This window comes from Lagenorhynchus albirostris, chromosome 14 (genome assembly GCF_949774975.1).
Source record: "Lagenorhynchus albirostris chromosome 14, mLagAlb1.1, whole genome shotgun sequence".
Taxonomy (NCBI): Eukaryota; Metazoa; Chordata; class Mammalia; order Artiodactyla; family Delphinidae; genus Lagenorhynchus; species Lagenorhynchus albirostris.
In genome coordinates, this window is record NC_083108.1 from 40,742,013 (window position 1) to 40,767,115 (window position 25,103).

General features: G+C 35.8%; 1 protein-coding gene across 1 annotated transcript in view; it reads left to right on the forward strand.

The window, feature by feature from the left end:
• The window catches only part of CCDC178 (coiled-coil domain containing 178), a 370,210-nt gene that overhangs the window by 102,047 nt on the left and 243,060 nt on the right, over positions 1 to 25,103 (forward strand). Inside the window, exons 13-15 of the mRNA XM_060170501.1 lie at positions 21,165 to 21,227; positions 22,377 to 22,538; positions 24,103 to 24,216. Coding sequence (XP_060026484.1) covers positions 21,165 to 21,227; positions 22,377 to 22,538; positions 24,103 to 24,216 — 339 coding nt within the window. The remainder of the gene's footprint in view (positions 1 to 21,164; positions 21,228 to 22,376; positions 22,539 to 24,102; positions 24,217 to 25,103) is intronic.

Here is a 25,103-nt window from a genome sequence, read left to right on the forward strand (position 1 = left end):
AAGGCTGTACCTACATTAGGCCTGCAAGTTATTAGATTCCAGGGTACCAAGCAATTAGTAGACCACAGAGCTGCAAAAACAACTGCTCATATGCGTCTAATCCATTCCTATGTGAGAGAGATGACAAATAGCCACTCCCTGCCACTTGGCATAGGGACTATCAAAGTCAACTCCGTTTTACCGCAAACCAGGGGACCACTTTAACAGGCTACTTCTGTCCATCACACATCACATCCTCACCTCTTCCATCTTTGGCGTTTTTTTTATTAAAGACTTTTGGTCATACAAGTATCTGTAAAATACAGAGTCTGTATTCTCTGTTTAAGCCCTGTAGTAGCACTATCTTCACTGAAGACTTTGTCTTGTGCTATTTAAATTTAGGACATGTAGATTGTCTGCCAGTAAATGTTTCTGTACTGTGACACCAGGATTTTCTTCCCATACTGAGTCCAGCTCTCCGACTGACTTGGTATATTGTGCCTATGTCCCTTCCCATGGGTTATTCAGTGGGATGTTCATATTTTATATGTTTCAAAATCAGTATAATAAAAGTTATGTATAGTAAAAATTAACCTCAAAATTATTTTAGAAATATAAGGAATGTGATTATATACATGGTTTAGCATATATGACAATATTATAGATGTCATTTATAATTTGCTTTGATTTTTCATTAACATGTGTTGCTCTATGGCCATCAATTAATTTTTTTTCATTGAGACTATCAGTGAAAACATCATGCACAGATGTGGCCACTTAATGTTTTTATTTATTCAGTTGACAGGAAACCCTTGGTATCATTCATGTATTTGTCCCATAGCTGTCACAACCTACTTTAATTCTTCAGACATATTGCTTCACTAACCTGAGGCACTAGTTTATTAAGAAGGATATTGCATTGAACTGTTTATTCTAAATTTTCCTGATGCCATAAACTACAATATGTAGGTTAAGTGCAAATTTGATGTGACTCCACTATACTTGCTTTGCCAACCCAAATTGCCAGCCGAAAGCGAAGTATCTTTCTGGCTAGATCAAGACGAATTGAAGAAATTGTTCATCAGGTCCTTTAACTACTGTATGGCTGAGAGATAACTAGAAGGAAGCAACAGAAAGAAATTACTCCATCTAGGAAATATTCCCCTTTGCTACGCATGTCTGCTAATCTCTGAGTTGAATATATAGGACATTAAATTTCTAGATGTATACATGTGTATCTGCGTCAGAGTGGTAATGAATTAAAAATAAATTTCTAGATAGTCCTTAGACAATTCAGGTTTGTAGTAATGCATGTTTGTAGTTTCTACCTTTGCAATGACCCACTGTCTTTCATTGTCTAATTAATTAAAATCTATATAATTTTCTCAGTCAGGGCATCATGTTTTACTTGCAGAAAATTTTGTGTATTTGTTGATACTGAAATTAGTCCTTAATACATGTCTTCCAGAAATTAATTAGAGCCATACCACCTATGAGCTAGATCTGAAAAATAACCTTTTATAGCCTTAGAAGTAGACTTTCAGAATTATGTTTTTTTCAAATGCCTCTATAAAATGCCCAATAAGTTTTTGGCAGTCTTAAACTAGAAGCAACCCTGAACAATCAAAATATCTAGCAGTTTATGGAATATTCCAGCTATTACAGATGATTTGCCCCAATATTTCCATACCTTCAATCCCAATAACTGTTCTATTCAGAAAAGACATGATTAGTCAAGTCTTAGGATAAAATTAGCTGATAGTGATGGGAGATAAATCAATAAAAGGGTAATATGTGTTCAATTATGGTGTGAACAGAAAATCATCCAGTATTGTCTGGAGAATGTGATATTGTAACAAAAAAAATTCTTGAAAGCTTTCATCAGATGTTAAGTACTTCTTAACATTCAGTAGAAGATTTCTGTTCAAGCTGCAGGAATTTGGAGGATTTTTGCTTGAACATATCAGAATTCTGGTAGAAAAGTAAAATATCAAACCACTCTGGTTCCAGGTTAAAATGATGGTATTAGAACTAAGTGAAAACTTAGTAGAAAAGAAGGAAGGCAGTAGAAAGGAAGACATAGTTTTCTGCAAGCCTACTATATGCTGGACTCTATACATGTTAATTAATTTAGTGTTCATTATTCTGTGTGGTTGTTATTAATACACTCATTTTGGGGTGAAGTGATTTGCCCAAAGTAGCCTAGCTTTTAGGTAGCTGCGTAGACTTTGGAGACAAGGTCTTCTGATGCTGGCCTTGGAATAAACTAGTCAGTCAGATACTAACTACACATATACTCTGACAAACAAAGATTGAGTCAGGTTCAAAAATTCAAAATAACCATATTAGGGATGATTTTTAAGACTTTGTTTTTTTAGGGCAGTATTAGGGTCACAGCAAAATTGAGTTGAAGGACACAGATTTCCCATATCCCCATGCTTCCACACATGCATAGCCTCACCCATTATCAACATACCCCAGCAGAGTGGTACATTTGATACAATCAATGAACATACATTGCCACATCATAATCACTCAAGGTCTATAGTTTACATTATGGTTCACTCTTGATGTTGTATACATGCCTTTATTTTGAACAAATGTATAATGGCATATGTCCATCATTATGGTATCATACAGAGTATTTTAACTTCCCTAAAACTCCTCTATACTTTGCCTATTCATTCCTCTCCCCACTCCCCAAACCATGGCAACAACTGATCTTTTACTCCATAGTTTTGCCTTTTCCAGAATGTCATATAGTTGGAATCATACAATATGTAGCCTTTTCAGATTGTTTTTTCTCACTTACTAATATACATTTAAGGTTCCTCTATGTGTTTTCATGACTTGATAGCTCATTTCTTTTTACACTGAAAAATATTCTGTTGTCTGGATGTACCACAGTTCATCCATTCACGTACGGATAAGTATCTAGATAGCTTCCAAATATTGGCAAAGCCTCCAGAAAGTAGGCATAGAGAGAACTTACCTCTATATAATAAAGGCCATATATGACAAATGTACAGCCAGCATCGTTCTCAATGGTGAAAAACTGAAACCATTTCCACTAAGATCAGGAACACAAGGTTGCCCACTATCACCACTATTATTCAACATAGTTTTGGAAGTTTTAGCCACAGCAATCAGAGAAGAAAAAGAAATAAAAGGAATCCAAATTGGAAAAGAAGAAGTAAAGCTGTCACTGTTTGCAGATGACATGATACTATGCATAGAGAATCCTAAAGACTCTACTAGAAAACTACTAGAGCTAATCAATGAATTTGGTAAAGTGGCAGGATACAAAATTAATGCACAGAAATCTCTTGCATTCCTATACACTAATGATGAAAAATCTGAAAGAGAAATTAAGGAAACACTCACATTTACCATTGCAACAAAAAGAATAAAATACCTAGGAATAAACCTACCTAAGGAGACAAATGACCTGTATGCAGAAAATTATAAGACACTGATGAAAGAAATTAAAGATGATACAAACAGATGGAGAGATGTACCATGTTCTTGGATTGGAAGAATCAACATTGTGAAAATGACTATACTACCCAAAGCAATCTACAGATTCAATGCAATCCCTATCAAACTACCAATGGCATTTTTCACAGAACTGGAACAAAAAATTTCACAACTTGTATGGAAACACAAAAGACACCGAACAGTCAAAGCAATGGAGCTGCAGGAATCAGGTTCCCTGACTTCAGACTATAATACAAAGCTACAGTAATCAAGACAGTATGGTACTGGCACAAAAACAGAAATGTAGATCAATGGAACATGGTAGAAAGCCCAGAGATAAACCCACGCACATATGGTCACCTTATTTTTGATAAAGGAGACAAGAATATACAATGGAGAAAAGACAGCCTCTTCAGTAACTGGTCCTGGGAAAACTGGACAGCTATACGTAAAAGAATGAAACTAGAACACTCTGTAACACTATACACAAAAATAAACTCAAAATGAATTAAAGACCTAACTGTAAAGCCAGACACTACAAAACTCTTAGAGGAAAACATAGGCAGAACACTCTATGACATAAATCACAGCAAGATCTTTTTGACCCACCTCTTAGAGAAATGGAAATAAAAAATAAACTAATGGGACCTAATGAAACTTAAAAGCTTTTGCAGAGCAAAGGAAACCATAAACAAGACAAAAAGACAGCCCTCAGAATGGGAGAAAATATTTGCAAATGAAGCAACTGACAGAGGATTAATCTCCAAAATTTACAATCAGCTCATGCAGCTCAATAACAAAAAACAAACAACCCAATCCAAAAATGGGCAGAAGACCTAAATAGACATTTCTCCAAAGAGTATATACAGATTTCCAACAAACACATGAAAGAATGCTCAACATCAATAATCATTAGAGAGATGCAGATCAAAACTACAATGTGGTATTACCTCACACCAGTCAGAATAGCCATCATGGAAAAATCTACAAACGATAAATGCTGGAGAGGGTGTGGAGAAAAGGGAACCCTCTTGCACTGTTGGTGGGAATGTAAATTGATGCAGCCACTATGGAGAACAGTATGGAGGTTCCTTAAAAAGCTAAAAATAGAACTGCCAGACGACACAGCAATCCCACTACTGGGCATATACCCTGAGAAGACCATAATTCAAAAAGAGTCATGTACCACAATGTCATCGCAGCTCTATTTACAATAACCAGGACATGGAAGCAACCTAAGTGTCCGTCGACAGATGAATGGATAAAGAAGATGTGACACATATATACAGTGGAATATTACTCAGCCATGAAAAGAAAAAAACTGAGTTATTTGTAGTGAGGTGGATGGACCTAGAGTCTGTCGTACAGAGTGAAGTAAGTCAGAAAGAGAAAAACAAATACCGTATGCTAACACATATATATTGAATCTAAAAACAAAAAAAAAAAAGGTCATGAAGAACGTAGGGGCAAGACAGGAATAAAAACGCAGACCTACTAGAGAATGGACTTGAGGATACGGGGAGGGGGAAGGGTAAGCTGGGACGAAGTGAGGGAGTGTAATGTACTTATATATACTACCAAATGTAAAATAGAAAGCTAGTGGGAAGCAGCCACATAACACAGCGAGATCAGCTCGGAGCTTTGTGACCTCCTAGAGGGATGGGATAGGGAGGATGAGAGGGAGATGCAAGAGGGAGGAGGTGTGAGGCTATATGTATATGTATAGCTGATTCACTTTGTTATAAAGCAGAAACTAACACACCATTGTAAAGCAATTATCTTCCAATAAAGATGTTAAAAATAAATAAAAATAAAGCCACTATAAACATCCATGTGCAGGTTTTTGTGTGGATATAGGTTTTCAAGTCCTTTGGGTAAATACCAAGAAATGTGATTGCTGGATCTTTTTTTTTTTTTTTTTTTTTTTTTTTGCGGTACGTGGGCCTCTTACCGTTGTGGCCTCTCCTGTTGCGGAGCACAGGCTCCGGACGCGCAGGCTCAGCGGCCATGGCTCACGGGCCCCGCCGCTCCGCGGCATGTGGGATCTTCCCGGACCGGGGCACGAACCCGCGTCCCCTGCATCGGCAGGCGGACTCTCAACCACTGCGCCACCAGGGAAGCCCTGCTGGATCTTTTAATAAGAATATATTTAATTTTGTAAGAAACTACCAAACTGGATTCCAGAGTGGCTGTACTGTTTTGCATTCGCACCAGCAATGCATGAGAGTTCCTGTTACTTCACATCCTCGCCAATAGTTGTTGTTGTCAGTGGTCACGATTTTGGCCATTGAAATAGGTTTGTAGAACTAGCTTACTGTTGTTTTAATTTACATTTCTCTGATGACACGTGATGAGGAGCATCTTTCATATGCTTATTTGCCATTGTATATCTTCTTTGGTGAGATGTCCATTAAGGTCTGTGATATATTTTAAATCAGGTTTATTTTCTTACTATTGAGTTTTCAGGTTTTTTCAATAATATTTTAGATAACAGCCCTTTATCAGGTGTGTCTTTTGCAAAACCCTCTCCTGCTCTGTGTCTTGTCTTCTCACTTTTGACATTGTCTTTCACAGAGCAGAAGTTTTAATTTTAATGAAGTCCAGCTTATCAATTCTTTCTTTCATGGATCATGCCTTAGGTGTTATATCTAAAAAGTCATTGCCATACCCAAGGTCATCTAGGTTTTCTCCTATGTTATTATCTTCTGGGAGTTTTGTAGTTTTGCGTTTTACAATTAGGTCTGTGATTCTTTTTGAATTAATTTTTGGGAAAGGTGTAAAGTCTGTGACTAGCTTCAGTTTTTTTGCATGTAGATGTCTAGTTGTTCCAGCCTCATTTGTTGAAAAGACTTTCTTTGCTCCATTATGTACTCATTGTTCCTTTGTCAGAGATCAGTTGACTGTATTTCTGTGGGTCTATTTCTGGACTCTTTGTTTTGTTCGATTGATCTATTTGTCTGTTCTTTTGCCAATACCACACTGTTTTAAATACTGTAGCTTAGTAGTATGTCTTGATATTGAGTGTTGTCAGCTCTCCATCTTTGTTTTTCTTCAATATGGTGTTGCCTCTTCTGGGTCTTTTGCCTCTCCTTTGGAATTAGTTTGTCAGTATTCCCAAAATAACTTGCTGGGATATTGATAGGGGATAAATTGAACTTATAGATCAAGTTGTGGTGAACTGACTTCTTAACATTGTTGAGTCTGCCTATGCATTAACATGGAATATCTCTACATTTATTTAGTTTTTTAATTTCATCAGAGTTTTTTAGTTTTTTTGTATGGCTCTTGTACATATTTTGTTAGATTTATATCTAAGTATTTCATTAAGGGGAGTACTAATTTAAATGATGTTGTGTTTTTAATTTACAATTACACTTGTTTATTTTTATTATATAGGAAAACAATTGATATTTGTGTATTAACCTTGTGTTAATTGCTATAATTGCTTATTTAGTTCCAGAAGTGTTTTTGATAATCGTTTCAAATTTTTACATAGACAGTCGTGTCATTCACAAACAAAGACAGTTTTTCTTCCTTCCCAATCTGTATATCTTTAATTTGCTTTTCTTGTCAATGCATTTTCAAGGATTTCCAGTACAATACTGAAAAGGATTGTTGAGGTGGGACATCTTTGCTTGTTTGTTCCTGACCCTAGTGGTAAATTTTGAGTTTTTCACCATTGACTCTAACGGTAGCTGTAGATTTTTTGTAGATATTCTTTATCAAGTAGAGGAAGTTCCTCTTTATTTTAACTTATTGAGAGTTTTTACCACGAATGAATGTTGGATATTGTCTAATGTTTTTTCTGTACTTATTGTTACGAACGTGTGATTATTTCCTCATTAGCCTGTTGATATAATTGATTACATTAATTGATTTTCAAATGTTGTACTAGCCTTGCATACCTGGGATAAATCCTGCATAGTCATGGTGTATAATTCTTTTTACACATTGTTGAATTTGATTTGCTAATATTTTGTTGAGGATTTTTACATCTATTTTCATGAGTGATATTGGTCTGTAGTTTTCTCTTGTAATGTCTTTGTCAGGTTTTGGTATTACAGTAATGCTGCCTTCATAGAGTGAGTTAGGAAGTAGTCCCTCTGCTTCTATCCTCCAAAGGAAATTGTAGAGAATTAGTATAATTTCTTCCTAAATGTTTGGTAGAATTCACTAATAAACCCCTCTGGGCTTGATGCCTTTATTTTGGAAGGTTATTAAGTATTGATCCCATTTCTTTAACAGACCTATTTAGATCATCTGTTTCTTCTTGTATGAGTTTTGGCAGATTGTGTCTTTCAAGGAATTGGTCCATTTCATCTCGGTTATCTAATTTTTCAGCAAAGAGTTTTTCACAGTGTTCCTTTATTATCCTTACAATATCCATGGGACCTATAATTATGTCTCCTGTTTCTTTTCTTCTGCTGACTTTGGATTTAATTTGCTCTTCTTTTTATAGTTTCCTAAGGTGGAAACTTAGATTTTTGATGTTAAATCTTTCTTCTTTTCTAATATATGCATTCAATGCTTTGAATTTCCTTCTAAGCTCTGCTTTTGCTGCATATCACAATTTTGATAAATTACGTCCCCATTTTTATTTAGTCAAAAATATTTTAAAATTCTCTTGAGATTGATTCCTTGACCATGTATTATTTAAAAGTATGCTTTTTAGTCTTTAAATATTTAGGGACTTTCCAGTTATCTTTCTGTTATGGATTTCTAGTTTAATTCCCTTGTTGTCTGATCACAGACATTGTATGATTCCTTTTTTATAACTTTTTATTTTATATTGGAGTATAGTTGATTAACAATGCTGTGTTAGTTTCAGGTGTACAGCAAAGTGATTCTGTTATACATATATGTGTATGATTCCTTTTTTAAAAGTTTGTTTAGATGTTTAAGGGTCATTTTTTCTCTTTTTTTAAATTGAAGTATAGTTGATTTACAATGTTGTGCTAGTTTCTTGTACAGAAATGTAGTTCATTTATACATAAATATATTTGTATTTTTTCATATTCTTTTCCATTATGATTTATTACAGGATATTGACTGTATCAATAGTTCCCTGTGCTATATAGTAGTAGGACCTTGAGGTTTATCTACTTTATATAGAGTAGTTTGTATCTGCTAATCCCAAACTCCTAATTTATCCCTCCCCACCTCCTTTCCCCTTTGGTAACCGTAAGTTTGTTTTCTATGTCTGTGAGTCTGTTTCTGTTTCATCACTTGTGTCATGGTTTAGATTCCACATATAAGTGATATCATATGATATTTGCCTTTCTCTGTCTGACTTACTTCACTTAGTATGATAATCTCTAGGTCCATCTGTGTTGCTGCAAATGGAATTATTTCATTCTTTTTTATGGCTGAGTAGTATTTTTAATGCTAGGAAAAGACAATGTGTTGTCCTTAGAATGTTCTTGGCCACGGTAATATGGTCTATAACTTTACAGTTTAGAAGTTTGTGACTTTGCTTGAGTTCTTTTTCAAATATTTCAACCAACCCTTAACTCCTTTTTAGAGAAAAATCTTGGCCCTGCCTTCAAATACTATTTGTTCGTCTCTGAATCAAAGTTTATAGGGCCTTTATTTGAGCAAAGTAAAAATCAAAACCTTCTAAAAAGCTTTCTTGAAGAGCATAATTTCTGCCACTCCAGGCCTCTTTAGAGTAAGTCCATCTTGTTCAATGGACAGAACAAAACAACCTTAATAAGCCACAATTTGATTTGTGCACTATGCAACTTCTATCACAATTCCAGGTGAAACTGGTGGTATTTTTAAAATGGTTATAAAATGGACATTCTGATAATTTATTCATTTTGATTCTTGAGAATTTATGCTTCCTAGTCAAATCTAGAGGATATTACTTTTGACCCATGTGCAATAGCCTTTATTGAGTTATGAGCTGATATTACATCCTTGGCCTTTAACAAAGGTTGGTAAAAGTAATGGTCAAAATTGACCATTGCTGCTTGTTTTTTCATACTAATGAGAGAGATGGTCATACTGCTCAAGATGGTCAAAAATCTATGCACCTAGTTTACTTTAGATTTCAGAACTAAGAGAAAACTTTTCTTGATAAAATTGTATTCCTGGGGTTCCCTGGTGGCGCAGTGGTTGAGAATCCGCCTGCTAATGCAAAGGACACGGGTTCGAGCCCTGGTCTGGGAAGATCCCACATGCCGCGGAGCAACTAGCCCCGTGAGCCACAACTACTGAGCCTGCGCGTCTGGAGCCTGTGGTCTGCAACAAGAGAGGCCACGACAGTAAGAGGCCTGCGCATGGCGATGAAGAATGGCCCCCGCTCTCCGCAACTGGAGAAAGCCCTCACACAGAAATGAAGACCCAACACAGCCAAAAATAAATAAATAAATAAATTTATTTAAAAAAAAAAAAATTGTATTCCTTCTCTTATTAATAATTAGGCATTCTCCAAAGTTTCGTGTTTCCCTCTGGTTTAAGCAGCCTAGAATCTCAGAGTCGTTTATGCTTTTAATTGCTAGCATAATCACTCTTCTTTAGCCCTTTCTATGAAACATATTTACAACTTAGATCTTGTACTCTTTTACGTTTGTTCCATTTGATTTTAGTTTACTAAGATTCTTCCCTACTACATTCAGAGGCAGAATACTTTGTCAAAGCTGAGTGAAAGGAAGCCATTAACTGTAATATTGGGAGCATCCAATTAGTGGTACATGTTTGCTGGGAAAAAGCATTAAGGCACAGATAAAACAGAAGTAGTGTGAAGGTATATTAAGATGTAAGTCCTTCAGATGGCAGCTGGGTATCCCCTTAGTTAAGTATCAGAAAAGTTTATTTTCCTGACACATGTATGAGGGAGTAAATAAACCTGAAAAATATAGAAATAAAGCATGTTGATGGTGCAAACATTTGAGGACAGAAAAAAACTTTATTTGACTTGGTGCAAAAACTACATGAAAACATAACTTCCATTTCCATTCTACTGGATTACAGATTTGTTTGCCAGAAAAGAGGTGATGAATTAGCTCTTCAGCATTTCCATTTCAATCTGTGAATTTTGTTTCTTTTTTTTTTCTCCCTTTTCAAAGAGAAATATGATTTTGTTGATCGAGTATAGGTTTTGGAGTCAAATGTTTCATTAATTTAAATCCTGGTTCTGCTAATTATTTATTTTGAGAATATTACTTACCCATATTGAGCCTAGGTTTCTCACCTCTTAAATGAGTGTAACAATACTTCTGTTGTACCTTTGTGTGATAAATAATATTGTATATAAAACATTTAACTTGGAGCCTGACAGATAATATATTTTCAAAAGTATTAGGGATAAACAACATAAAGAACACTTCATAGAAGGAGGCTGGCTACCTTAACTTTTTTGGACAGTCTTTAATAACTGACACATTTAACTCATGTTTGTCTCCTGATAAATGTATAGATTCTGAAAAACACACTGAAAGTAATAGTTGTTTGTTGAATGCTTAATGTGAATGCTGCCTTGGGTCAACTCCTTTGTATGTGTTATCTTCAACTCTCACAGTAATTTTGTAGAAAAGAGTATGTTATCCCAATTTTACATCTATGAAAACTAATATTTGATAAAGGCAAAGACATTGATATATCGACTCTCATAAGCTGCTGGAGTTTCCAACTCACTGTAAATTAGTATTGACAGAACCTTTCTGGAAAGTAATTTATCAGTGTAAGTAAAGAATTTTAAATACATTCATAATCTATAATTCATTAACATTATTTCTAAAAATATGACTTAAAGTCACCAGATAACAAAGATGGACAAAAACTGTAAAGATGCATATTTAAAGGTTTATAATTAATTACATAATAACTGCCAGAAAGTATGCTACAGGAGGACAAGAATTATTGTCTGTTTTGTACACTGCTGCATCGCTAGACCTAACAGTGCTTAGAACAAAGTAGGTACTCAATAAATGTTTATGGAAAGCATGAATACATAGTTAACATATAGTGGGAAAATTTAAATACACAGATTTCTAGGAAATAGAGTAGTAGTTAAATATATGAGTACAAGGATAAATTGCAAATTCATTTAATTTAGAATTTAAAAAATTAATGGAAGTTCTGTTTTTTTAGTGGCTGAAAAAGACCTTATTAGGCTGACTCTACCAAAGATAATATTTAATCCGTGGACCTAAAAAGGAATACACCAAAAAGTCAAATGTGTATCTCTGGGTTTGGGGGTTCACTTTAATTTTTTTTTAATTTAAAAATATTTCTACAAAAAAAGACACATATACCTTCATTAAAAAAAAAGATAAAATAGCATCGTTGTGTTTATTTTTGGATATTACCAAGTTGGGCTGCCACCTGGATTGTCTATTAGGGTCCTGACCACCAAAAACTGCCCTGGCAGTGCCCAGCCAGAGCTGCCCTGCCCCACTAATTCAGCCCAGCACACAGTTATTTGCACAAATCCCAAATTTTCCTTTATGATTTTAATTCTTAATTTTAAAGTCTGTTTCTCTCTGTTCGTGGTCTCATGCCTTATGTAATGAATTCTACAGCTTTTTTCTTAGTGCCCCTTCTGTCACTGGAAATCAAACTGATGCTACATCCGTGATTCTGAGCTTAGATTTATTTATGTTTAGTGTCTCCTCCCATTTTCTCTTTAAACGTGGGTCTCTGGACACATAGCATTGACTGTTCCATGCATTGCTCTTCAGCTGTCCTTTCTTGTAGCACAGGAGTCTCTTTCACTAGAATAGCTCTCTGCTGCCACCTTCTGGTATCTGGCTGCTAAAGCCAGGCACAGGTCAAAGGTGACTTTCAGTGTGGGCTCTTCCCAACCTCTTGAGATGCTGTCACCCCCTTTCCCTCGGCTTCTTTCAAACTCTTCAAAGTGATCTTTTTATACATTTTTATTTCTTTTCTCCAAAACCAGAATTGAGTAGTTGAAACAGAGACCTTACAGACCCAAAGTCTAAATTATTTACTATCTAGCCCTTTACAGGGAAAGCTTGCAGACCCCTGCTCTAAAGAATGTAGGAATAGCAGACGTAGGGAGCAGCCACAGCCTTTAGGGATGCAGGAAAGTATCCACATAAGGATCAATTGTGGAAGAAGCTGCCTCCTGCAAAGCAGAATAAGGCCTCATAGGAAAGGGTGTTCAGTGTTCAGTGGATGGTCCATAAGCCGAGAAACTTGGTGAAGGTTGACTGGAGTTTGAATGGAATTTCTGGGTAGAGCACCTGGCTGGAAGGCGAGCACTATTGGTTCCTCACAGACCAGCTGACAGCAGTTCTGCAAGTGGAAGGAGAAATCAATCGAAACCAAAACAAGGCTGGGAAGCCCCTTGCTGCTGCCTCGTAAGCCCCTCCACGCCCTCTACTGATAAAGCCTCATTTACTCCAGTTGGCAAAAGAAAACTGTTTACATTACTAGATCCAGCTCCGGTATCTCAAATTAGAGTTAAAAATTTGAGCTAAGGATTTAGAGCTGAGGCAGAAGTATACAGTCCACATGCAAACTTCTCTGATTCAGTTGGGTGCTACATGTAGTCGAGCACCATGTATTGCATTTATCTGTTATAACTTTGAGTCCCCTTTAATTTTACAGTGTCCCCTACATTTTTGTTAAATTTGTCTTTCATTGCGTAGACATTTTTTAAAGAGTCTAGGCCAGTTACTTTGCAGAATTTCTCTCAGTGTGGACTTATCTTTCTGTTTACTCATGATTACATTCAGGTAAAACACTTTTGGCAGGAATGTTACGTAAGTTATAATATTGTATCAATTAGACATATCACAAAACACACTGTATAAGTTTTTCTCATAACTAGTGATAGTAAGTTTGATCATTTGGTTAAAGTTGTGGTCAACAGGTTTATCCATCTCCCTATTATGATTAATAAGTACTCAACTGAGTGATATTGCAAGAATATGCAACTATCTTTGTTTCCAAAAAGTCTTCATCCAGTGGACTTAGCACTCATTGGTAATTCTTGGTTGAATCCATTATTGTAACAGGTGTGAAATGGTGATGTTACTGGGCTTTCATTCTCTTTACCACGCATTGGCAATTTGAAAAACCGAAAAGCCTGGCACTGGTTGGGCTGCAGGCCGTGTTCCTGAAAAAGGCACTCTTCTTGCAGTTCTTATTCAGTTACTTATCTCCCTGCCTTTCCTACCACCTCAAGTATTTCCCTAGGTCTCAGGGAAAACATCCTATAGGCCTTGTTTTACTCTCCTCAAGATGCTCTTTATGAATGAGAATATGATTATGATATTTTAATGAATCGCAAGTTTCTCATATAAAAAGATTTCTAAAAAACATATTTTTGAATTTGAAAAACCCTGAAATTTTAGCAATTTTTGCTATTTGTTAATGCATTTGTTCAATAAATTGTTCATTCAGCAAATATTGTGTACCAGACAGAGTACTGGAAACTGAGGGTAGAGTAGGGGGCTTACTTCAAAGTGCTAAAGAGTGTGCCCAAGCTGTAGTATCAGCAGTCTTGAGTATTGATACTTGTTGAGTGTTAGTCATGGGGCAAGTGCCATGACATCTATGATCTTAGTTTTCTCATCTTTGAATGTGGACAACTGTAGCTAGGTCACTAAATGGATATGATGATTCACTTACCTACAGATGCGTGCATGCGCAAGCACACACACACACACACACACACACACACACACACACAGGCAGCTCTCACTTTGCACAGCATCAAGTTAGCTGAAACTTGTGCATATCTGAGCCATGTTCCTATTTTGCACGGTCCCCACATGCACAAGTTTCAGTAAGCATGGCATCCTACAAGACGAGGGCTGCCTGTATATATAAAACATTCTAGGAAATTGCCTGGGCTACAGCAAATTCTCAAAAGTGGTACTTATATGATTAAATCCAGAAATCTTTTTACAACTACTGTAGCTCTTTGTCATTGTCCAGCCTCTCTTTTTGAACGTTTCCAATGATAGTGCAATCAGTGTTTTACCAAGAAGACCACACTTTTTTCTTTTTTAGCATCTTTATTGGAGTATAATTGTTTTACAGTGGTGTGTTAGTTTCTGTTTATAACAAAGTGAGTCAGCTATATGTATACATATATCCCCATATCTCCTCCCTCTTGCGTCTCCCTCCCACCCTCCGTATTCCACCCCTCTAGGTGGTCACAAAGTACCAAGCTGATCTCCCTGTGCTATGCAGCGGATACCGCTAGCTATCTATTTTACATTTGGTAGTGTGTATATGTCCATGCCACTCTCTCACTTTGTCCCAGCTTACCCTTCCCCCTCCTCATGTCATCTACGTCTGCGTCTTTATTCCTGTCCTGCCCCTAGGTTCTTCATAACCATTTTTTTTCTTAGATTCCATATATATGTGTTAGCATACGATATTTATTTTTCTCTTTCTGACTTACTTCACTCTGTATGACAGACTCTATGTCCATCCACCTCACTACAAATAACTCAGTTTCGTTTCTTTTTATGGCTGAGTAATATTCCATTGTATATATGTGCCACTTCTTCTTTATCCATTCATCTGTTGATGGACACTTAGGTTGCTTCCATGTCATGGCTATTGTAAATAGAGCTGCGATGAACATTGTGGTACATGACTCTTTTTGAATTATGGTCTTCTCAGGGTATATGCCCAGTAGTGGGATTGCTGGGTCGTATGGTAGTTATTTTTTTTTTTAACATCTTTATTGTAGTATAATTGCTTTACAATGGTGTGTTAGTTTCTGCTTTATAACAAAGTGAATCAGTTATACATATACATATGTTCGCATGTCTCTTCCCTCTTGCGTCTCCCTCCCTCCCACCCACCCTATCCCACCCCTCTAGGCGGTCACAAACCACCTAGCTGATCCTCCTGCGCTTTGTGGCTGCTTCCCACTAGCTAGCTATTTTACGTTTGGTAGTGTATATATGTCCATGCCACTCTCTCACTCTGTCACAGCTTACCCTTCCCCCTCCCCATATCATCAAGTCCATTCTCTAGTAGGTCTGTGTCTTTGTTCCCGTTTTACCCCTAGGTTCTTCATGACATTTTTTTTTCTTAGATTTCATATATATGTGTTAGCATACGGTATTTATCTTTCTCTTTCTGACTTACTTCACTCTCTATGACAGACTCTAGGTCCATCCACCTTACTACAAATAACTCAATTTCGTTTCTTTTTATGGCTGAGTAATATTCCATTGTATATATGTGCCACATCTTCTTTATCCATTCATCTGATGATGGACACTTATGTTGCTTCCATGTCCTGGCTATTGTAAATAGAGCTGCAATGAACATTTTGGTACATGACTCATTTTGAATTATGGTTTTCTCAGGGTATATGCCCAGTAGTGGGATTGCTGGGTCATATGGTAGTTCTATTTGTAGTTTTTTAAGGAACCTCCATACTGTTCTCCATAGTGGCTGCACCAATTCACATTCCCACCAGCAGTGCAAGAGTGTTCCCTTTTCTCCACACCCTCTCCAGCATTTATTGTTTGTAGATTTTTTTGATGATGGCCATTCTGACTGGTGTGAGATGATATCTCATTGTAGTTTCAATTTGCATTTCTCTAATGATTAATGATGTTGAGCATTCTTTCATGTGTTTGTTGGCAATCTGTATATCTTCTTTGGAGAAATGTCTATTTAGGTCTTCTGCCCATTTTTGGATTGGGTTGTTTGTTTTTTGTTATTGAGCTGCATGAACTGCTTGTAAATTTTGGAGACTTATCCTTTGTCTGTTGTTTCATTTGCAAATATTTTCTCCCATTCTGAGGGTTGTCTTTTCATCTTGTTTATGGTTTCCCTTGCTGTGCAAAAGCTTTTAAGTTTCATTAGATCCCATTTATTTATTTTTGTTTTTATTTCCATTTCTCTAGGAGATGGTTCAAAAAGGATCTTGCTGTGATTTATGTCATAGAGTTGGAGAATTAAAAAAGCAACATATCCCCAGTGTTCATAACCTTCTTAGCAGATTCTGTTTGAGAACCAGCTATGGCATCACTGACAGATTGGCACCTCTTGAACACAAAGTCTCTGTTCCATTCCTCTCTCTGTGGAATAGGCGGCTGAGTTACAGAATCTAACAATCCTGTTGCCTGGAAAGTCTCATGGAAAGGCAGACTTTGCAAGGACATGAGAGTCAGAAGGCTCTACACTAAATATTCCACTCATGTTGAAGGGTCCTAGGTATCCAGGTGTCACTGAGATCCTAAGTCAATGAGATAAAGTCCCTGGGCTCTTAGTGTGGATTAGCATCCTGCTTCCAATGTGTGCTAGCTTTTTGCTTTTTGGCAATTTATATAATCTGTCCCAGTTTTCCCATTTGCAAAAGGGGACAATAATAGCGATTTCATGGATTTCATTATGAAGTTGAAACAAGGTAACTCTACATAGTAGGCAGGTATAATACTTTAGTCATAAGTCTTAGTAGCACTAATAGTAGTTCTATCAAGGGGATTCATGACGTATATATGTATTGTTTAGTGGACATAACTGCCCAGATTCTACTTCAGGAATCAGTTAAGTCACTTTGCTTAAGGTCATTCCCCTTCCTGGGACAGCTCATATCCAACGACTGATAAATAGAGGAGTAGCCTTGCCACCTTGGTCTGACTTGGGGCAAAGCCGAAGGCCCCTTCTTGCTCCAGGACTCCCCATGGAGCTGACTGAGGTTGTTGTTGGGCTGCTTTGCAGCTCAGCCTATGTTTCTGCCCAGTCCTTGATCTTCTCCCTGTCTTCCCACTGGTCCCCGCTCCTGTCCAACAGGAGTTGATTCCAGGTGCACTCCTTAATAAGAATCCTGCATACCAAACCCCACCTCAGAGTCAGCTTTACAGAGAATGCTGCCTGTGACAACAGAACAGGAAGACAAATAAGTCACCTCGCTCAGATATTTCACTGTGTGGCCTGAGACTTGTGACCATCAGAGATCACCTTATATCACTCTTTGGCGTGTTCTAGGATGTTTTGAAGGTCATGGTAAGTCAGTAGTTCTCCTAGGAACTGGCAAACTTCCCAGCATCTTGCCAGTGCACCAATCAGACTTCCAGGAAGTGGGAGGGAGGCGATAGTCCTGAGGGAAGGCCTTGAGCATCTGGCTGGAAATGCTCCCTGTGGCTGGTGGAAGTTGAAATTGGCAGCCCAAGCAGTAAGTAACAGCTATTTTTCCGTTTTGGTGACCAGTCATTTGACCTTGCTCTCTGAGTCACAGAGGTTTGGGGCATGGCAGAAAACAGAGCTTGAAAGAGTTCCCTGAGAGGAAAGAGTGAAACTCCAGATGTTTTTCTGATGGAGAGTGCAGATTTGTCCACTGGTAATAGGTTGAGTTGGTTTTGTGTAGAAATACAGGTTTCAAAATTTCAAGGGACTCTTTCCCTTCTTTTCAAAGAAATGCAATTGTTTTACTCTTGCACCTTTGGACTTCTGGTCTATTTTATTATAATGTCTCATATACTGCCTACAGTTTTTATTGGCCTTATATTCACAAGTTCTTCTTGAACGATGTTAATTTATATAAGTTCAAGGACTTGAATTCACTTAAACAATAGATTTCTCTCTTACTATTATAAAAACAAAACTTCAAAGGATGAATGAATGAATTTTAAGGAAACACAAACTAATCCCCATTGCAATCAGAGTGACCTTTTTGCAACAGACACCTTGCTTAACATTCTTCATTAATTTTCTTACTATGGCTTTAAAGATTATGTATAAGCTGATAGTTTATCATTTCATCTTCATGCCTTACTATTTCCCAACTCATCTCCTTGACACACACACACACACACAAACACACACACACACATTTTTCAGTTACTTTCAGACAAAGTTCAAATGTAACACTCTATTCTGGAATACAGTGTATTTTTTTCCAGTCTGTAGAGGCATTTTTAATTTGGCTCCATTATTACATGTTTATTTGATAAAACCACTGTATCTGTTGTCATGTTAGAAGAGGCAACTACCAAAGCAATCTGCAGATTCAGTGCAGTCCCTATTCATCTACCAATGGCATTCATCACAGAATTAGAACAAAAAATTTTACAATTCATATGGAAACACAAAAAGCCCCGAATAGCCAAAGCAATCTTGAGAAAGAAAAATGGAGCTGGAGGAATCAGGCTCCCAGACTTCAAAGTATACTACAAAGCTACAGTAATCAACACAGTGTGGTACTGGCACAAAAACAGAAATATACATCAATGGAACAGGATAGAAAGCCCAGAGATAAACCCACGCACATATGGTCACCTAATTTACGACAAATGAAGCAAGAACATACAATGGAGAAAAGACAGCCTCTTCAATAAGTGGTGCTTGGAAAACTGGACAGCTACATATAAAAGAATGAAATTAGAACACTACCTAACACCATACACAGAAATAAACTTAAAATGGATCAAAGACCTAAATGTAAGGCCAGACACTATAAAACTCTTAGAGGGAAACATAGGAAAAACACTCTGACATAAACCACAGCAAGATCTTTTTTGACCTGCCTCCTAGAGTAATGGAAATAAAAACAAAAATAAACAAATGGGACCTAATGAAACTTCAAAGCTTTTGCACAGCAAAGGAAACCATAAACAAGATGAAAAGACAACCTTCAGAATGGGAGAAAATATTTGCAAATGAAGCAACAGACAAAGGATTAATCTCCAAAATATACAAACAGCTCGTGCAGCTCAATATCACAAAAACAAACAACCCAATTAAAAAATGGGCAGAAGACCTAAATAGACATTTCACCAAAGAAGACATACAGATGGCCAAGAGGCACGTGAAAAGCTGCTCAACATCACTAATTATTAGAGAAATACAAATCAATGCTGCAATGAGGTATCACCTCACACCAGTCAGAATGTGTATCATCAAAAAATCTAGAAACAATAAATGCTGGAGAGGGTGTGGAGAACAGGGAACCCTCTTGCATTTTTGGTGGGAATGTAAATTGATACAACCACTATGGAGAACAGTATGCAGGTTTCTTAAGAAACTAAAAATAGAACTACCTTATGACCCAGCAATGCTACTACTGGGCCTATATACCCTGAGAAAACCATAATTCAAAAAGAGACATGTACCCCAATGTTCATTGCAACACTATTTACAATAGCCAGGACATGGAAGCAACCTAAATGACCATTGACAGATGAATGAATAAAGGAGATGTGGCACATGTATGCAGTGGAATATTACTCAGCCATAAAAAGCAAAATTGAGTTATTTATAGTGAGGTGGATGGACCTAGAGTCTGTCATACAGAATGAAGTAAGTCAGAAAGAGAAAAACAAATACCATATTCTAACACATATATATGGAATCTAAGAAAAAAAAATTGGTACTGATGAACCTAGTGCCAGGGCAGGAATAAAGACATAGACCTAGAGAATGGACTTGAGGACACAGGATGAGAAGGGGAAGCTGGGGTGAAGTGAAAGTAGCATCGACATATATTCACTACCAAATGTAAAATAGTTATCTAGTGGGAAGCAGCAGCATAGCACAGGGAGATCAGCTCGGTGCTTTGTGACCACCTAGAGGGATGGGATAGGGAAGGTGGGAGGGAGGCTTGAGAGGGGGGACATGGGGGTATATGTATGCATATGGCTGATTCACTTTTTTGTACAATGGAAACTAACACAGTATTGTGAAGCAATTATACTCCTTTAAAAATCTATTTTTTTAAAAGGCAACTAATTTCTTTTAAATTATCAAAATACATCATTGTATAAATTGGTTTTAGGTTTAGGTATGTCCTTAGGTGAAGTAATATTTAAAGATAATAGTTTCTTTATCTCCTCTTTCTTTCTTTGAAGTTACTTTTTTTACTTTAGGAGAGTAACTTTTTTTACTTTAGGAGAGTGTAATTTTGATGGGTTGCTATACTAAGAAAAGGAAGGGCTGTAGGAGAGACTTACTGACTTGTTTCTTTATAATGTCTGTGTAGATTCTGTGATATGATGAGGGGTTCAGTAATGAAGTAGGAATTTTAGAGACATTTCTCAACCTCCACTGTTCTTCTTTACAAAGCTATACATCTCTTTTGAATATGGAGGACAGCTTAAATCCAAGACAGCTCCTCCCTCACTAAGAGGTTCCAAGATGTAATTCTAAAAGCAGAAGGAAATTTTTGAGTTATTTCTAAATCTGGTTTTGTGATGATATAAAGTACAACTATGAAGAATTTAAGACTCTCTATCCAAGTAGCAAAAGAGAAGATTTTTCCACATATTTTTTGCCCACTAACTTTCAAGAAATGATTTTTTTTAAATAAGAAAGGGAAAAAAAGAAATTTTTCTAGCCAAATGGCTAGAATCTGATCATATTTTGCAAACTTTAAACTTGAATTTACCTTGCCTTCAAAATTGAATATGTTCATTCTGGAAAATAGTATTAAAAACAAACAGATAGTTTTTTAAAAGAGGGATTGAAGACTATCTAGTTTTTCCTGTTTTATTTTCCTACTTCGGTATTTCAGTTCAGGATTATAAAATACAAACTAAATTGGACGGAAATTCTGTATTCTATTTCCTGGTCTTGTAGCACTTACTAATTTTGCCTCAGATAACATCAGGTTTATTTATAAAAAATTATAACACTCAATTTGTAATGAGCAGTTTACTCTTCGTTTTAACCTAAGTAAAATGCATTTTATGTTAGCAGTTGTTTTAAAATGTTTTTTGATATTCTATAAATAAAACCTCCTTTTTAAAAAATTTGATAATATATAGGGCAGAGAAGAATTCTTGAAAAAACTCACTCGAAGTGAAGTGGCTAATGGAATGATGATTCAGGTAATCCCAATTTGGTTTCAATATTTTATTCTTCCTTTGATTTTCATTTTACGTAGCATTTTAAATTTGCCTGTAATGAGGCATCTTTTCACTACTTGGTTTGCAAGCCAGCAGTTTTCTCTCCTTAGTTGATGACAGTTGCCCTCTGTGTACGACTAGCAGTGTCTGATCATGCATAAAGAAACTGACCTCTCATATACATATCTCATTTTGTGGTTTAATGGGAATTTCTGCCAGCCTAGTAAAAGGGCAGTGGGATCTTATTCCTAAGTGTCTCTTTAGTTTGCTTTGTGATGATGTCATGTTTTCTTTACTTTTAATGTCTTTCAATTGGACTCTTTTATTTAAGACTGAAAAGAAAACATGCTATGATATTTCTATATAAAGATTTTGAAACTAAAGCATTATAACTAGCAAAATCAATTTTACTTTTTAAAAAATCTTTATCTACCACCTGCATATCCTTTGGGACCTAGATTGGGTGTTCTGAACACTGGCATGTTTATAGACTGCCTCCCCTTCAGAAATACATAAATATTTGAAACCATTACTATAAAAAGAATAAAATCAAGAGGCAAAACAGTCTAAGACAGTGTTAATTTTAAAAATTATTTGAGATTATCTGCACCTCTGTTTCTTTTTGAGGCAAACACAAATTTTGTGATTTTTTTTCTATTGGGAAATTTGATATTTTCAAACATATAAAAGCAGTGTCTCTCTAATTCTATATGCTTGAAAATGCCAAATTCCCTAATTTATTTCTCTCTGTAGATAAGCCCAATAATTCCATAATCTTCCAATCCTTTTTGCTTAATAGTTTGTTATTAACTTCTTGTTTATTAGTTTTATTTGGTCTTAGAATGCAGGAATTACATATATTTCAATATTTGTCATTAACGTGCCGTCTAACCTTATTATCCTCCAGTACTTAAGGATATCTGATTTTTATTGTCTATTAAATTTTTTCCTCTCATTTTTTGTAATATTACCTCTGTTCTTTTTAAATATGCTATATTCGTACCTATTGCTTTTTTATGGTGGCATTTATTGTTTTCATTTTTAGACATTACTGACCAGCACAGGATAGAGTCTCAATAAATGTTTAGGTAATTAATAACAATGAATCATTTTAAAAATCTTTGCTGGCAGAAAAGACTCTTTTCCCTTCAAGAAGAGCAGGCACTTGAGAAGCAGGATCTTATGAGAAAGAAAGCAATATATGCCTTAGCACTGGCAAAAACGAAGATACCACTGCTTAAACTAGAAGAAGAAGCTGTAAAACTCAGAACTTGCCACGAAGAACATTCTGATGTAAGCATTTATAATTAATCCAGAAACTAATTTGCAGGAATATTCAGGTCAATAAATCATCTATGCGATTTTACATTATCATTTGGAAAATTATGATTTCACATAGGAAGACACAAAAGCATGGACAAAATAAGTAACTATTTTATGACCACACAACTGATCTACAGTGGAATTATATAGCAAGGTTATTAACGCTATTACCTAGAACTCGACACTTTATCTTAGAAAGTACTTAGGAAAAGCAGTTTTCAAATGGGTGAGTAGTGATTTATCTGGTATGATTACCCACTGTAGTAAATTTAATTCAAAGTCTTCACTGCTTATTAATAAAATTCCAAAGCTACGTTTGCTCAAATATAGAATATAATGCATCTTGACATTTTCGTGGTAAATTTTTGATGTATGTAAATGAAGTTAAGACAGCTAGGATGAAAAATAAAGCAAATGTTAATAAAATATTTTCAAAACAACAAGTTTATGGCAGTAACTGATATTACTAGCCCTTCCCAAAGAAAAATATGCATACATCGTATCATTAGTCTTTTGGAGAATTAGAAGGTGTGGTAGGAATTATACATTCTTGTCCTTGGCTGCAGGGAGGATGTACATATATTCATTTGGGCCATTTTGGCAACAGGGTGTTTTTTTTTTCTTTGCAAATGATGATGTAACTTTATATTTTTAGTCTTTAATAATTTTCAAAATTTCATTATTTTAAAAACTTTGTGATTTTCAAAGTTTTCCTATTACGAATGTTTATTTTGGTCTTCAAAGCATCTCTCTGAAGTAGGCAAGAGAGAGTTTATCTGTAACATAGACATGAGAAAATTTGGGCCTACCTGCATGAAGCCACTTGTACAATGCCATAAACCATGGAAACAGCAAATTCTGAGTGTACTTCTCGGGGCTTGTAAATGCTTATCCTAGAGCTCGTGTAATGAATATATAACCAGTACTAACACCTAGTGATATAAATGATTTTAATAATGGCTCCTCCTTACATTAATGATAGGAGTTTATTAATTGCATCAAAGCCTTGGTGTAATCATCTGAGTATGATAATGAATTCCAGAAAAGATTAATAACTTCTATCTTTTCCTATTTTATAATAGCCATTGTTTTATACTTTCTTGTAGTGCAGTAATCATTTTTGTTTTATTATTCTTTAATAGTGTATAAATCATAAGAACTATTAATTTAACATAAACTCCTTGAAAGAGTAAGTTTTCATACACTTTCTATAATGATTGCTGAAAATTTGGAGTTTTAATTTTGGTTAAAATATTTTAAATATTGTGAGGAAAATTTATTTCTATGTGAGTTTATTAGTTTTTGTTACTTAGTTAAAATTGATTAGACTTTTATTTTCTTGGGTAATTCAAATTGAATATTGGGATTATGGATATCCTAGTATGTTTTTGTAATTCATGTGTGGTGAATTCCTTTCCTTTTATACCAAAATATATGTTGTTGTTATTAAAATAGTTGCTTGGGAACTATCTGGTCTAAAGCAAGATAATTGGATTGTAAATGTTGCACATCTTAATTTCTAAATGTCCTATAGTTACTAGGTGAAATAATTGAGAGGAAAGAATATGTTAAAAGAAATGTAGAGAAAACAAAGAAAAAATTACGAAGAAAGGGGAAGAAAACCCGGGATGCATTAATGAAAACTGAGGTAAGAAATTTAATGTCAAAAAATAATTTTGAATTTACAACCTTTTCATCTCAATGAAAACTATGCCAGCAAATTTAATTTTAGGTGGATGTCTCTGATTTCTAATTGGTTGCACTAAGTTGATTCTGCATGCATGCATGCACATGGGCGCGTGCGCACGCGCGCGCGCACACACACACACACACACACACACACACACACACACAGTCTCTGTGTCTTCATTTTCTCTCTTACAGTGTCTTTCCCACTGGTATAGTGTATCCTTCTGTTACCTTTCCTACAAAGTAGAGATAGGGATTTGTAGTGTCTGAGATAGTACCATGATTCTGAAGATGAGACCAATGTACAGATTGAAACATTTGTTAATATCTGACGTCTAAATGTTACCCTCAAGCTGGTATGTAGGCGGCATGAACAAATGGCTATATATCAAAGGACTTCAGGGCTTTTTCCAACTTAGAAATATTTACTCCCTTAAAATCCTCACATGTAACATTCTAACTTTAGAGAATCATTGGAGATGGGGAAGTAGAGATAGTCCATTTTCTTTAACTTGCTATCCTCTGGATATATTTTAAAGGTAACACCAATATGATTTGTTAGTGGACAGCTTGTGGGCCATGAGATGGAGGTGTAATCATATCCTTTAAATAAAGTTGACCCTGTACAGGGCCACAAAAGAAATATTTTTTAAAATTACCAAGGAAAATAATATGTATAATAATAACAGATATTAATATTTTGCATGTTTTTATATGTCAGGCATTGTTCTAAGTGCTCAGACCTATTAACTAATTTCATCTTCATGATAACCCTATGAAGAGTGTACTATTATTATCTGCATTCTACAGTTGAAGAATCTGATGCATTGTTTTTTAATTAACTTG